We start from the raw sequence: 17387 nt of genomic DNA on the forward strand, positions 1-17387 counted from the left end.
TGAAGTTTAAAACAAAATAAAGACATTTTTTTTTAATTTTCCTTATATAATATATTATTTTAGCTATATATATATGTATATTTTTTTTTTTTTTTTTGTCTCTATTTCAAGATAACGCAATAAAAAAAGAAATATTAGAATTACCCAATTATATTATATATGTTATAATTTTTATTTATATGAATTAGGTAATGTTTTTATATAAATCAAATTTGGCTAAATGTTTTGGAGTTGATTTTCATAGACAATTAAGTTCCATTCGATTTGTTTTTTTGTTGATTTTAAATTTCAAATTTTTTGTTATCTTACAAGGATATATATAGGTATAACAAAAAACTAATAGAAATTATTTTCTATTTTTTTATATGAAAATTTTATTTTATTTTAACATACTATAGTAAATATTAATTTCTTTTCTTTTTTTTATCTACATGCTAGTAGTTTATGTTATAACAGATTCTTGTACTTTTATTACAGAAAATTTAAATTCTAAAATATTATTTAAAGTATATTCATTATTACACTTATGTATATATATAAAGATTTAATTACAAAAAGTTAAGTTAAAATGCTAAACAAATGAAAATATATTTTTTCTTTTTTATTTATCTATATGATTTGATTTTGTTGAATTATCAATCATTTTATATTTCATAACTTGTAATAAAATTATTAATGTTTTAATATATATTCAATTATACATATAAAAAAATTGTACATAGTAAAATATTACTAAAATTTAATATCTTGTATTTATAAAATTACTTTAATTGAATTTTTCTTAGAAGTATCATACTTTTTATTTTTTTTTAAGATAAAATTTACTTTTTATATCTTTTTTTTTTTTTTTTTAAATAATAAATATGAATAAAAATGGTATGGATAATGGCATTTTAGATAATTCTGATAAACAAAAAGTAGTTGAATCAAATGACTATTTAAAATCAATATCACATAAAAGTGATAATAATGGAAATGCTGAAAAATGTGTAGATGATTTATTACAAAATAATAGCATTAAAAACAATTCAGATAAACAGATAAAAATAGAAGAAGTTTTTACTCTTGAAATTTTAATAAAGATATTAAGTAAAATTTGTTTAAAAGGTAATTATTGCATAACAAAAGATGATATAAACATAACAAATTGTAAAGTTATGATATTTGAATCAAAGTATCATTTAAGAAATGCAAAGGATGAAAGTGATAATTTTATAAATATAATATTTTATTTTATAAATAAGAACTATTTATTTTTTATAATATATTGTTTAAATAAAAAAAATGTTGTCTATTGTAATTTTTTTAATCCTTTATTGTATGAAAAAGAAACAATAGAAGTGTTTAATTTATTTTTTATAAACAACTTTTTTCCACATATTATATTTGGATTGAATAGTGGTAAAGTACTTCTATATAACCATGAAGGAATGATATGTATGCATAATAAATTTATTGATAACAAAATAAAAAACATTTTTATTGAAAATCAAAAAGATTATATATTATTTTTGCATGACAATAATATAATAGTAAACTCGAACATTAATATAATAAGACGTGCAATAGAAAAGAATTTGAAGATTTTACCATTTGATTATATATTTAGTATAAATAAAAATATTTGCATAAATCATATAATATTAAGGTGCGATAATTCGAATGATTTTTTTAAAAAAGATGTGTACTCGATGTATAATAAAGATGATTTAATGTGTTATATAAATAATAGCATTAATAGTATTCCTAATAACAATAATAATAATATTAATTACATAGTTACATCAAAAAATATAACATTATCTATTTTTAATATTGTAAAACAAAATAACCAAAACGAATTCATAAGTAAAAAAGAGAACTTCAGTATATCTCAAAAAATAAGTTCTAAAATAAATAATATCATAAAAAATATATTTACAAAAAGAAGTGAAAGTAACGATATGAGTGCATTAAACAATAATAGCAGTACAATAGACATACTTAACTCAAATGTTGTTCACTGTTTTAATGATCCTAAAAGAAATATATTAGATATTTGCATATGCCCCTGGAATCCTTATTTAATATTAGCTTTAGATAATCTTGGAAGAATATCTTTATATAATATATCGACATTAAATATTTTATATATTTGGAAAAGTTACAGATTAGCTTTTATGTCATTTGTAGAAAAAATAAATTCTCCAAACGATCAGAAGCCTTTTCATGATTTAGATTCTAATTATTTTGATAAAGGAATACTATTTTATTTAAAATCAAGAAATTTAATTGAAATATGGGATTTTAAAACATTGAATAAAGTATATAGTATAAGGACATATGAAGACCCCACGCTTTTAAAAATTTTTTTTGATGATAACAATTCACCAAACAAAATTCTCCTTTTTAATTCAAATCATCATGTATTTTTAATGAATACAAAATTTGAATTATTTCATTTAAAATGGATATAGAGTTTTATAAAAATCTGTTTATAAAAATACCCTTACCTTATAAAACTTTATAAATTTATGAAACATATTATTACTATCATAAAATAATTTTTTATTACCATTATTATATTAAGAAATTGTAAAAGTTAAAAAAAAAATAATTAAAAATGTTCTGGTATTTTTTCATTATGCTTGTCTATTTTTTTTTAATCTCTTATTCCACGAACTTTTTATGGTTCATTTTTTTTAATTAATTCCTATTAGAATATTTTCTATTTTCATTATATTTTTATTATTAAAATATACATTTTGTTTTTTTGTTTTTTTGTTTTTTTGTATTCATATGCTAAACTTGTCCAATTCATTTTAGTTAAATAATTTTAAATTAATTAAATTGAGTTCTTAAATAAAGTGAATAGTGTTGCAAAGAATAAAATATAAAGTGTTATATATACTTTCTTATAGCATAAATACATCTCAACATGCTTTATAAATAAAAATAAAATACACATATAAAGTATTATTTTATCTACTTAAAAAAAAAAAAAAAAAAGAAAAAAAGAAAAAAAGGAAAAAAGAAAAAAAAATTATATATATGCAATTATCAATTAATATTGATATTAATTGTTATCAATAAGTCATAAGCATATAAATTTTTGTATAAATGTTTTATTCAAATGAATATTTATCTATAAAATATATATATACTTATAATAATTAAAGTTAGTGCAATTATTTTTTTTTATAAATAATCCTATAATATATAATTTTGAGGTTACTTTTTTATTTCACTTTGATTTTGAATCAAACTTTTAAGTGCCTAACAAAAAAAAAAAAAAAAATAAATATATATATGTATAGATATATATAATAAACATTCCTATATTTTATAAAAATGAAAATACATAATATATAATTGTAAAAGTCTTTAACTTTACTATTTTTTTTTACCATTATTGTTTCATTAGTAGTCATATCTGATTCAAGATATTTCATATTAAATTTATCTTTTTTTTGAAATTTTTTCTTGTTAAAATCATTAAAAGAGGAACGATGCTGCTGCATAGGTTGTGATGAATAATACTGCTGAGAGTGATGATTTATATATTTATTATTTTGATTAAAATTTTTTGAAGTATTAAAAGATTTGTTATTTTGATTCTTTGATGCTTTTAATAATGATTTTAAGGAATCCAAAACATTATTAACTTTAGCATTTTGTATATTTTCTGATATATAATTATTAGAGTTTGATGGAATTCTATTATCATTATATTCATATTCATTATCTAAACGTAATAATGAGTTTATTATAGGTGTTATATTAATATTACATTGAGTACTATTTTTACTTTTATATGAATTAAAATTATTATTGGGATGTGTATAGTTATCTATATTAGAACTATTCATACTATTATAATTATTAAATGAATTCAGTGAAAATTTATTATTATCTTGTAAATTATAATTATTTAAAATATCTTTGCTCTTCACTGATTTTTTATTCATAATTAAATGATCTACGCTATTTACATCATTCATACAATTATCAAGAAAGTTTTTTTTATATATCATATTATCCATTGAATAATATTTATTATTATTATTATTATTATTATTATTATTGTAATAATTTGTGTTTATATTATTATTGTATAATTGTTGTTGACCTAATTCTTGTGGCATACTATTAGAATTAAATGTCTTAAAAATTTCTAATATTTTTTTCCCTGCTTCTTTTGAATATAATTCGTTTTCTGTTATATTATTTTTATCAATATTAATACTACCACTACTATCTTGACAGTTACTATCAAAGAATCCAAGAGACTTTTTTTTTTCTATATTATCCATCCCCTTACGTTCTTTAATCATAGATATTTGCTTTATTAAAAGTTCAGCAACAGTATTACTAATTTTTTCTTCATTACCTCCTGCATCAGATGCATTAATATTAGTAGAATTATCATTTTTATTATAAACGTCATTTTCATAGTTTCTACTAGCATTAAAAGATTTTTGATTACTCTTTATTTCATTGTCTGATTGATTATTCTTGTTACTTAAATATTTTATTATTTCTATATTTTCATTAACGTTAATATTATTGTTCTTAAACCATTTAGCAAAATTGCTTTTTGTTAAATTTTCTTCTTCATTATCTTTAAATATGCTATAATTGTTATCATTCAAATTTAAGCTATTTTTTTGTTTATCATTATTTTTTGAATATTTTTTGATATCACCTAAGGTAAAAATATCATAGTTATTTCTCTTGGGATAATATGATGGATTGTCCCAGTATTTTTCAGGGTTGTTTTTTCTTATATTTATTTTATCATTATATTCATAATCCAATGATAGATCTTTTTCTTTTTTTTGAAAATTTAAACTTCTATCATATTTATTTGTTGTAATTTTATTATTAAAATTATTATTAGAACTATAAAAATCCTGTTCTGTTAAATGCATTTTTCCTTCCTTATCAATATATATATTATTAAATGGTAAGTTATAACAGTTGTCATCTAGATTTTTAAAAACTTTAGTATTTAAATTATTTAAAGAATTTAATGAATAACTATAATTCTTTCCTTGAGAATTATCATCATTATATGTATTTCGTATTCTAATATTATTACTTATACTTATGTTATTAATAAGGCTATTGTTATTGCTAGCAGTAGTGGTATTAGCCAATGTATTAGTATTATTTCTATCTTTCTGAAATTTTCCTGAGTTGGATTTCACAAATTTTCTTTCTTTTAAAAAGCAATTTTTATTTAATATTTCATCTGAATCATTTTCATCATTATAATTTAAGAAACGTAATAATAGCAATTCATGCAAATCATATTTTAAGCATACCTGCTTCGTGCTTTTTTCATTATAAGTTATTTCGTCTATATTATCATAATCTTTTTTTTCGTCCAATTTATTTTCCTCATTTTGATTTACATCATCATAATAATAATGATATAAAGGAGTATATGCATTATAATTTTTGTCATATATTACATCGGTACTAATTGTAGTTATTCTTTTATATTTATATATATGTCTATATGTTAATTTATAAATATTATTGTAACATTTATATATTATATTACCATTCTTATCAATTATATGATCACATGATGCATTAATTGGGTTATCAGTACCTCTATTATCTATTATACTAAAATTTTTTAAATTCTCTTCTTCCATTTAAAAAGAATAAAAAAAGTGTATTTAAAAAAAAAAAAAAAAGAAATTCTATATATATGCATATATATACTTATCTAATTTTCTTATATGTTATGGAATTATAAATAAATAATTTATTTTATTTCACAAAAAATTAAATTGAATAAAATTAAGAACAAATAATTTTTAAAAATAATATAAAAAAAATTACATATATATATTTCAAGGTAATCTAAAACATATGTTTATTATATAAATTTTTCAAAAAAAAAAAAATCTTACGTATAAAAAAAAAAAAATTTCATATCCTTGCGATATTTGTGAGAATAAAAAAAAATAAAATAAAATAAAATGAAATAGATTAAAATGTAGCAATTATTCACTATACGAAAAAATCAAGAATTAAAAAAAAAAAAAAAAAAATTAAAATTGTGTTAGTATCAGTATAACGAAAAAGAATAATTAAAATATATATATATATATATATATTATATATTCTATAAATATTATACACACTAATATCTTAAAAATTATATGAATGTTTATTATAAAAAAAAAAAAGAAATCAAGAATATTGTTAGAAATAATGAAATTTAATTTATCATTTATTTGTATTTTTCTAATTTATAATTTTTTATTTTAATTTTATATTTAAATGAATTATCTCTTATTTCTTTACCTATATCATGTATTATAACAAATAAATAATAAAAAAAAAATATGAAAATATGAAAAAAAAATAAGAATTAATATATATATATAAAAAAAAAAGATTTAATCAAGGTATATATAATTTAAATTAATAAATACATATATATAATAATAATAATAATAATATAATATTAGAAATACAGTAAAATAATGAAAGAACATAAAAATAAAATATTAATTTAAATTATAAATAATTTTATTGTATTTTAAAATAATAAATGTATATGTTATTTTTATACATATATGAAGTAATGCGTTATCGTTTATTATTCCCAAATTATACGTATATTATTATTTTTAAATGAAGAAAAAAAGCACAGTAATAAGAAAAACAAAAGAACAAAAAGTAAAAATTTATATTGTATACTTCATAGTAGAAATATGCTTTATATGTATTTGATTTTTTTTTTTTATTATAATTTCATGCAAAATAAAACATATATTACTCTATTATATTTTTCTTTTAAATTTTTATATTTTACTTTTTCATTTTTAATTTTTTCTAAAATTATTTATAATGTTTTAAAGATATTTTATTTATATCTTTAGCATAATCAAATTTATTATTTTCCTTCATTTTATTATCATATTCAAAAGTTCTAAAAAAAAGGTATATATATATATATATTTTTTTTTTTTTCTTAATGAAAATGTATTAAACATAAAACATAAAAACTCATGTAAAATACACAAATCTTAGTGTATTCTTCCATTAAAAAAAAAATAATGTGAAATTTGAAAATAATAAGATGTAATAAGGGGAAATATCTGTGTGTTTTCTAATTAATATTATTTAAGATATTTAAAACATGTTTTCGTTTTTTTTTTCTCTTATAAGAATATACTATATATATACCTTTATGTGCTTTTTTCTTCTAGATATTCTTTTATGAATATTTAAATGATTATATATATATTTTTTTTTATGTAACGTTAAAAGAAAATTAAATAAAAATATGTATATATATATATATATTTTTAACTTAATATAACAAAATGTTATAGCTTTTAGTTTTATAGTCAAATTTTTCATTTATATATTTTAAAAAATATATGTATGTATATAAAATATAAAAATTGCATATTAAAAATATATATTACAAAAAATGTATTTACAAATGCTTCTTTATTATTATATCCTTTAAAGAGAAATCAAGAAAGTGTGTGTATTGTATCTTATGAAAAAAAAAAAAAAAATTAATTATTAAATAAATGAAATATATAAATAGATTGAAAAAATTAAAATTTATCTTGTAATTGTTAACTAATGATTCCAGTATAACATATTAACACAATAAAAAAAAAAAAAAAGGAAAAAAAAATTTATGCTTGTATATTTTATACGTAAAAATTTAAAGTAGAATGATTTTAAAATAGATAAATGAAATTAAGAACATATCAAATTATATAACATGTATATATATGTATGTATTTAATATATATATTATATTTTCTTTTTAAAATTTTATAAAAATAATGAATTTCAATTTTATAATTTAAAAAAATTTGTATACTTATTTTTAACAATAACTGAATTCATAAATATGTATATGAAATCTTATAATAAAATGAAGAAAAAATATCTCAGACTTAATATTTAAATAAATGCTTTTTTAATCACTCTAAAAAAAGATAAAAAAAAAAAAATATCATTTTTTTAGTTTCGTTTTTCCAAAAAAATTAAAATATATGTAAGTCTTATTTTTCCAAATTTAAAAAATGAGCTAATCATAAAATAAATGTATAGCTTTTTTTATTTTTTTTTTCTCATGTTGTAATTTTGATTTTATTAAATATTCTGTATTTACACTTCATTTTCTTTTAGTGAATTTTTTTTTTTTTTCTAAGATATACTATCATCATAAGTAAAACTATTAAACTTAAAATAAGTTTTTTCAAGAAAGTTTTTCGTATACTTGCCAATAATATTTTCTTTTTGTATTTATCTTAAAATTAATAGAGGATATATATAAGCTTTTCATTTTAAGAAAAAATTGTCTGTTGAATAAAATATAAATTAATTTTATAAAAAATTTAATTAGAAAATGAAATATCTAAATTAATAAAGAAAAAAAAAATAAAAAAGTAAAAATTGGAATAAATGATTAACAAAAATGAGCACAATTAAATAAACTTGCAATAACAATTAAGACAATATTATATTTATTGTTTTTAGTTCATAAAATACTTATGTTTCCTTATAAGCTATATATTACTCATAGTTCATAAATTATATATACATCAAATTTATAAGAATAATAAATCATATAAGAAATAATAATAAGTTTTTATATTTTTGATTTAAAAACTTGGTATTTGTTCCCTCATTTTATTTTCATTAAATAGCTCGAAAAATTCTTATAAGTTAAGTAAAAATGAGGAATTACTTCTCTTAAAAATTACCTTTCATTGATACTGATTACATTTTATTTGTTTTTTTTTTTTTTTTTATTATTTTAACTATTTAAATAAAGTTAAATATAAATTATTTCTGAATTCATTAAATTTCGTAAGAATTAGAAGTTAAAAAAAATATAATTAATTTTATTATTTTATTTTATTATTTTTAAGTAATTAATTGAAACTAAAAATTTTTAATTAATAAAAAAAAAAAATTTTAAATCTTTTTAAATTTTTCTATTTTTATATATTTTGTTGTAATTATTTTTTATTAATAAAAAATCATATATACATTTTTATTTTAAGTTTTCTTATTTTTTTTTATAGAGTTTTATATATATATATATATTTTTTTTTTTTCTTCTTTACATTATGCTTCCATATATTTCAGGATATTTAAAAAAAAAAAAATAAAATAAATAAATTGTATATAATGTTCGAATATATGAAATGTTTTAAAAACAAAAGAAAATATTTAAGAAATCATTTATTTATTTTTTTTTTAAAATAAAAATTTCTAGAAGCGTTATATAATGGATAACGTTTGCGAATTAAGTATAGAAGAAACTAATAAATTAAGAGAAAAATTAGGTTTGAAAAAGTTAGAAATAAAAGAAGATAATAATGAAAAAGTTGTAGATGAAAAGTCCAACTTCATCAATAATGATTTAAGTTATAAAAATGAAAAATTAAAAAAAAAGAATAATGGTGAAATTAAAAAAAAAAAAATAATAAATAACAAAAAAGATCTAGAGGAAAAAAACAAAATTAAATCAATAAGTGAAGATTATAATGATGATATTAATGATGTAGAAACTTGGATAAATAAAACAAGAAATACAATGAATAAAAGACTAGCACAAGAATCAATACAATACAGTGATGATGAAGAAGAAACTAAAAAAAAAAAAAAAAAAAAAAATAATAATAATAATTTTGTTAGTTGTGTAAAAGTTGAACATAAAAATGAAGATATAACTGATAATATGATTTTAACTTTAAAGGATAAAAGTGTTTTAGATGATGAAAAAGATTGTTTAATAAATGAAGAACTGAAAAAAAATAATATGAAACATTTGATTTCTAGAAATGATGAAACCTACTGGAATAAAAATTATTATGATCCCTTATCATATTATGATGATAATAATAAAATGGTAGAAGGTGAATCTTCTATTAACATGATTCCTAAGTATGATGATGAAAAACATTCTTTTGATATAAATGTACATTATGATGAAAATAAAGACGTGCCTTACGAAAAAGTAATAAAAAAACAAGAAGTTTTAAAAAAAGGAAATAATGAAAGAGAAGAAAAAGAAACTCCTAGAAAAGATGAAAAAAATAATTTAGATAATATTTTGAAATTAAAGAAAAAAAAAATTAAAAATATAAGAAAAAGAAAGAAAGATTCTTGGGATTTCCTTTATAACGAAAAGGAGGAAGATGAAAATGGAAAAATGGAAAGTAAAGAAAAGGAAAGTGAATCAAAAGAAAGCGAAATAAAAAAAAAACAAAGTACTCATATAATAGATGATGTTATCAAAAAAATACGAGAAGAGCAGATGGATATGGACTTTAATTATTTTGATGATGTATTTAGTGAAAACGAAGAGGATAAGGAATTATACGAACTTTTACAAAAAGGTAATAATTTGAAAAAAGCAAAAAAAGAAAGTAATTATCAAAGTGAACTATTAAAATATATAGTAATAAATGATGAAGAAAAAAAAACAAAAGATAAAGAAAATGATAACTTTATAAAATTAACAAATGCATCTGAATTTTGCAAAAATATATCTTTACCAAGAGATTTACATGAAAATGAAAAAAAAATAAAATCAAAAAAAAATGAAAAAGATCTTACCAATGAAGATTTCCTTTCATCAAAAAATATATTAAAAGAAAATATTAATGAAGATATATTAAAAAATACATATGAAAATGAAGAAATAATAAAAAATAAAGAAGAAAATAGAGAACAAAAAAATAACAAATCTGATTATGATGAGCATCAATATGATGAAATTTCTGCAGGAGGAGTATCAAAAATTTTTAATGAAGTAGAACTCGATGAAGGGTTATGTGGTGCTTTGAAATATTTAAAAACAAAAGGAGAATTAAATATTGAAGATAAAATATATAGAAACCCTGAAAATAAGCCATTACATATGTCAACTGAAAAAAATGATATAAAATTAGATTATAAAAATGAATTAGGAAAAGTTATGACTCCCAAAGAAACTTTTCGATATATTTCTTGGATTTTTCATGGAAAAAAACAAGGTAAAAATAAATTAGAAAAAAAAATTAAAAGATTAGAAATTGAAAGGAGATTTAAAGAAAATCCAATGGATTCCTTACCAACTTTAAATGTATTGAAAAAATACCAGCAAATACAAAAAAAATCATATTTTACATTATCAAGCAATAATTAAATAAGTGGATATTTTTTATTCAATTTTTAGTTATGCTTTTTTTTTTTTTTTTATATCTTTATAATTCTATATTATATATATTTATGATTTCTGATTACTTTCATAAAAAATTATGTTCCATTTTATTTATATTTTTTATATTTTCTAAGTATTTGCTATATTTTATTTTTATTATTCCTAAAATTTTTAAAACTTTTACTAAAAATATTTTTATTTTATCTCAACTTTTTTTTTATGTTTATCTATATTTTTATTTTTTTATAAGAATAGATGAGTATTTTCCTTTTTTATTAATGTCTATTTCTATATTTTTATTAATAATTTTCTCTTTTTTTTTTAACGATAATTTTATTTTATAATTTGTTTTGCTTTGTTTTTTTTTTTTTTTTTTTAATTCCTTTTTCTTTTTTTTATTTTCTTTTTTTTTTTAGTATAAAAAAAAAATGAAATTACTTATATTGGAATAAATCGTAAGATGACAATTTTTAAAAATAATTAAAACCAAAAAAAAAAAAAAAAATATATTGTTAATTTATAAAAAAAGTATCACAAAATACACCTTAAAAAGAAATAGTTTTTATTCTCTATTTTTCATTTTTAACAGCTTATGCTTTTTTCCTTTTTTCTTGAATATATTTATGAAGTTTTTCATTAAATTTTTTGCAAATACTTATTTGTTCAAACAAATGTATTAACAAGGGTTTTCCCATAATTAATATACTATTATATTCTTCCTAAAAAAAAAAAAAACATAATACAAAAGTAAGGAGCATACAAAATACAAAAATATAACACTTAATTGAAGAAATTAATAATAAATATAATTATAATTTTTATTTTTCATAGCTGTATCTTTATTTTTTTATTTTTTTTATTTTACCTGCTTGGCTTGCATTTCATCTTTTATTTTAGATAAATTTTCTAAAATCTTATTTCTTTTGCTTTGTTCAGGAATATACGATGTATAAAATAAGTAAAGTAAATAATTAATTTTAATATGATATTCTTTTACAATGTCGAGGATATGCTGTTCGTAATCAATTGTACCTATTAATAACGACTGATTATTTTGACACTTTTTCGTATTTAAAACGAATAGTTGCCTACCTATAAAGAAATATAATAAGATAAGAAATTATTTTCTTAGTTTTCTTCTTTTTTTTTTTTTAATGTTAATACTGTTATTTTATTTATTTTTTGTTTTGAAGATAACATTTTACCTATATTGAAAAGTTCTGAATAATTTTTTTTATTTTGTTGTTTATTAGTTTTCAAATCATCTATAAAATTTGAAAAATGCTGATTTAAAAAATCTTTATTTTCTAATAATTGATTATTAATATTTTCGTCATCATATATATTTTTTTTTTTTTCTAAGTTGAAACATAATTCTTCTTTCCGATCAATTGAAGTTAAATCATTGTCATCAATTTTTTCTTTTAAATCATCATAAAATTTCTTAAAAGTAAAATTTTTGTCTTTTATCATACTTATGCAATAATTATTAAATTTGTTTATTAATAAGTTATATGAATTATTATTATTTCTCACTAATTTTTCATTAGTAAATACTCCAAAACCTTCTAAGTTTTCTTCTTTAAAATAATAATTATTTTTAAATAGTATATTTTTTTTATTATAGTATTTCGTTGACAAATATTCTTTTAAAATGCATTTTTCCAAACTTCCTTTTATATCTTGATTTAAGTTTTCTAAATTATATGATAATGGCTCATAATTATTTTCTTCTTTTATATTTAGAAAATTTTTGTTCGTAAAAATATCTTTTTCATTTTTATCATAAAAAAACAAATGACTGTATTTATTGTTAAATAAAAAAAACCAAAATTTATTTTCACTTAATATATTATTTTCAATGTAGTAGTCATATAACTTTTTTAATTCTTGATTTTCTGATAAAATTAATCTACTTATTTCTTTATTTATTTCAACATTCTTCGAGTTTTTTTGTTCTTCTGATATTAATATAGGCTCCTTTAGTATACTGTCATCATCATTGGAGCAAATATTTTTGTATTCATATATGTAATTTTTATGTAAATTATAAAATTCTTTATCGTTTAATATTTTATTTTGTATACACAAATCGTATAAGCTTTTGAAATGAGCATCAACATCCAATATTTTGTTTAATGAATAACTTTCATTAATATTTAAGTTTTCGTTATTATCATCACTATCATCACTACTACTATCTTCTATTATTATATCATTTACTTCATCATTTTTTATTTTTTCATTTTCTTCTGATTTGTCTAGAAATATATTATTTACTGTCTTCTCATTATTGCATTTCCTAAGATTTTCATTGTTTAAATGAGCTTCTTCATTTTTTACTTTTTCGTGATTTGTATTATCTATATCTAATTCTTCAAATACCTTATAATTATTTTTTATTAAATTTAAACTAAAATTTATATATAAATGATTTTTTAAATTATCTTTATTTAAATAATTAATTATTTCTGATATATTGTTATAATCCTTTTCATTAAAAAATTCAAAAATAAATGATTCTGTATTATTATAATCATGAAAACAAAAATTATTTTTAATACTTGTTTTAGCAAATGTGAATCGTATTTTATTTTTTTTTTTAGATTTTTCTGTCTTCTTCCAGCTGAATATACATATTTTTAAATCAATATCATCAATTAAGAACAGTGAATTATTTTCATCTTTTTCCTTTTTTGTTTTTTCAGATATATAAATAAGATATTTGTTTGTTAAAAACAAATTCCCCTTCTCGTTATTATATAAAACTTCAAATGAATCTAATATTTTTTCTTCTTCCATTAAAGATTATTTACATTATTTTCTAAGTTATTTTTTTTTGAAATTTTATTTTAAAAAATACTTTAAATCAATTTATTTTTATTTTTTTATTCTCTTTAATATATAAATATATATTTAATAACCTTTTTTTTTCCCCCTTTCCTTTTTTTATTTATTTTATGTAAATAATATTCAAAATATCCATATTAAGTGTAATTCAATCCTTTTTCTTTTTTTCTTTTTTTTTTTTTTATGTAAATTATAAAAAAATATCTACACTATTTAGATAAATATCCCAATTTTTATTCTTTTTAATTTTTTTTTTCTGATAATTAGGTTTTTATTTTAAGAACAATATTACAAAAATGTAAAATAAAAATATATTTAAATGCTTGAAAAGATAAAATATTCTATATGATAATAAAAAATATATGAAAATTTTTTTTAATATACAATTTTGATAACTAAAGGAATAATATTTAAATATAAAAATTACAAAATTTTAAAATTAAATTGTATCTAATTTTTTTTTTATTAATTATTAAAATTAAATTTACCTAAAAAAAAAAATTTAAATGAAAAAAACATAAAAAAATGGAATAAAAATTAAAAAAAATAAAAAAGATAATTACATAATTTAAAAAAAAAAAAGTTTCAAATAATAAAATTTTTATGAGTTGAGAGAATAATATTTGAAATATATCAGCAATATTTTTGTACATCAATTATAATTAAATTATAGAATATAGCTATATTTTTATTTTATTTTTTTATAATTATATATATACACTATGCTATAAAACAAGATTCTCAACATTTTATTCATCATTATCATTATAATCAAATTTTCTTCTAATATTAAAATTTGATGTGTTATTTTTGTTTTCAGTATTTTCGACTTTTTTATGTGCTATTAAAAGATGTTTGCTTTTGCTTAAAGCTTTTTCATGAAATGATCTCCACTGTTGTGTTTTATTAGCAAACTCCTTATTTATTAATTCATTTTTTTGTTTTTTTTTTAAAGCAATTCTTTTTTTTTTTTTTTTCATTTTAACTTTTAATGAATCATTTTCTTTAATTATTAAGTTCTCCGGTATTTTGTATCCAGCAGGTGTTATTATTTCTTTAATTTTCTTTTTTTTTTTAATTCTTACTTGATCATTTTTTACATATTCACTATTGTTATAACCAATGTATGTAATCAAATAAGAATCACCTTTGCTTTTTGAAATTAAGCAATCGTACCATTGTCTTAAAAATAAAAAAATAAATAATGAAGTTGTAAACAAAGAATAAATAAATAAATAAATAAATAAATAAATAAATATATATATATATATATATATATATATATATATATATATATATATATATATATATATATATATATATACATATATATATATACATATAATATTTATTATACTTACCCGTCTTTTTTATATAATGCTTGAAATTGATTATTTTCAGATAAAGCAGATTCATTTAAAATTTCGTTTAGTTGAACGTAATTTCTTGGTATAGTAATTTTTTCATTTGTTTCAAAAATATAAACTAATAATTTTTCAACATTTTTTTCAATTACTATACTTTCTATTAAACCATATATTTTCTTATTTTCATAAATAAAACTACATGTTCTTCCTATTAAGCTATTTGATTCTATGATATTTTCATTAATACTCTGAATTTGATTTTCATCATTTTTTTCTAATTCATTCACTTCATCATTTTCTATTTCATCTAATATTAAAAACAATAATATATGTAAGAAAAAGAAATATAATAAATTCAATTGGGAAAGAGAATAAAATACATAAAATATAATATATATATATATATTTTTTACTTTTCTTTCTTACTTTGCTTTTTGTATTTAATTAAATCACGAGTTAAGTTTATTACTTCTACCATATCACATTCTAATTTCTTTAAGTTTTTTAATTGCTCATTTTCATGATCCTCTATTTCTTCATATTTTTTGATCTCATCTCTTACTAATGCCAATTGCTTTTCATATTCATTTATTTTTTCCTTAAAAAAAAAATATTTAGAAAAAAAAAAGTGTATATAAATATAAAAGTATTTTCTTTTTTTTTAATTTAATTCTCCAAATATTATCTTAAAAAACTTTAATTTGCATTATTTGTATAAATCTAAAAGAAAACACAACAAACTAGAGAACATTATTATTCCTTTTTTATATATATATCAATTTATACCTCTAAACCTTCTAATGTTTCATTAAAATCATCCATTTTTTAAAAAATATTTACAATAATGACTAAAAAGCTTAATGATTATAAAATAATCTGAAATTATGTATTTTTTTTTTTTTTTTATATATCTATTTAATTTTCCCTTTTTTATTAAAAATCTAATCCCAAAACTACTTTTCAATGTTAATTTTTGTATACAATAATCTTTTTTTTTTTTTACAATAAAATTTTAATTTGCTAAAAAAAAATTTTTTTTTCTTTTCCTTTTCTTTTTACATATATTTATTTTTTTAAAATTATAAAACTTTTAAAAAATAAATAAAATAAAAATGTATTAAACATATAAAAAATTGAAGTTAAATTAACAAAAGAGAAAAAATATTAAATTAATACTGAGGAAAAATTAATTACATAATAATAAGCTAATAAAAAAAAAAAAAAAGTGAATAAAGGAATTTTTTATTATGAGAGATTTTTTTTTTTATCACTTTCTTTTATTTATTTTTTAATAAAATTTTTACAAGAATTCTTTTTTTTTTTTTTTTTAAAGCTCTTTTTGAATTCATCATCATCTTAATTTTAATAGCAAAAAAAATGTTTATGCCTAATTAGAAATCTTAATACCTTAAAGATATAATAAAACCCTTTATAAGAAAGACCTATACATCTGTAAATATATTATAAGAAGAAATAATCTAAAGTTAGATTATTTAAAAAATTATATAAGATTAAAATGATACAAATAACTAAACTTTTAACGGTTATATATATATATATATATACATAACTTTCTTAAGAAATTAATATTTTAGTAATATTATTGTGTAGTATTAAAATATATAGTTTTTAATAAATATATCTTTTATTTTATAACTTTTTTCATCATTTTAAATATCAATTAAAAATATATAATTCTATTTTCTGAAATTAATTTATAAAAAAAAATAAAGAAATAAATAAATATTAAACTAGCAAATTTTAAATTTAGTCTTTTCCTAGATAATTTATTTTACATTATTACTTTTGTAAATAAAGAAGAAAAAATTAAATTAAATTAAATTAAATATTTCTTAATTTTAACTTGTCTATTTTTTAATTTTAAGTGATTGTTTTAGTTCATCTACATTGTTAATTACTGAAAAAAGAAAAAAATTAAGTTAAAAGAAAAGCAATATAAGAAATATGTAACTTCAATTTTT

At 16.9% G+C, this 17387-nt stretch overlaps 5 protein-coding genes across 5 annotated transcripts; 2 read left to right on the plus strand and 3 right to left on the minus strand.

Annotated features, from left to right (window-relative positions):
• Nucleotides 1-863: 863 nt before the first annotated feature.
• PRELSG_0814100 (conserved Plasmodium protein, unknown function) lies at nt 864-2456 on the plus strand (the record flags this gene model as incomplete). The annotated part of the gene is made up of 1 exon (XM_028676207.1): nt 864-2456. The coding sequence occupies one exon, from the start codon at nt 864-866 to the stop codon at nt 2454-2456; it is 1593 nt and encodes a 530-aa protein (XP_028532720.1).
• Nucleotides 2457-3210: 754 nt separating this feature from the next.
• PRELSG_0814200 (conserved Plasmodium protein, unknown function) lies at nt 3211-5645 on the minus strand (the record flags this gene model as incomplete). Its single annotated transcript, XM_028676208.1, has 2 exons — nt 3211-3255; nt 3387-5645. The coding sequence occupies 2 exons, from the start codon at nt 5643-5645 to the stop codon at nt 3211-3213; spliced, it is 2304 nt and encodes a 767-aa protein (XP_028532721.1).
• A 3623-nt stretch (nt 5646-9268) lies between these two features.
• SART1 (U4/U6.U5 tri-snRNP-associated protein 1, putative) lies at nt 9269-11173 on the plus strand (the record flags this gene model as incomplete). Its single annotated transcript, XM_028676209.1, has 1 exon — nt 9269-11173. One exon carries the CDS (start codon nt 9269-9271, stop codon nt 11171-11173), a length of 1905 nt encoding a protein of 634 aa, XP_028532722.1.
• Nucleotides 11174-11778: 605 nt separating this feature from the next.
• PRELSG_0814400 (conserved Plasmodium protein, unknown function) lies at nt 11779-13990 on the minus strand (the record flags this gene model as incomplete). The annotated part of the gene is made up of 3 exons (XM_028676210.1): nt 11779-11907; nt 12054-12280; nt 12394-13990. 3 exons carry the CDS (start codon nt 13988-13990, stop codon nt 11779-11781), a joined length of 1953 nt encoding a protein of 650 aa, XP_028532723.1.
• Nucleotides 13991-14787: 797 nt separating this feature from the next.
• SMN (survival motor neuron-like protein, putative) lies at nt 14788-16227 on the minus strand (the record flags this gene model as incomplete). Its single annotated transcript, XM_028676212.1, has 4 exons — nt 14788-15220; nt 15400-15712; nt 15832-16003; nt 16192-16227. 4 exons carry the CDS (start codon nt 16225-16227, stop codon nt 14788-14790), a joined length of 954 nt encoding a protein of 317 aa, XP_028532724.1.
• Nucleotides 16228-17387: the final 1160 nt, after the last annotated feature.

The sequence above is a fragment of the Plasmodium relictum genome (assembly GCF_900005765.1).
Source record: "Plasmodium relictum strain SGS1 genome assembly, chromosome: 8".
Classification (NCBI taxonomy): Eukaryota; Apicomplexa; class Aconoidasida; order Haemosporida; family Plasmodiidae; genus Plasmodium; species Plasmodium relictum.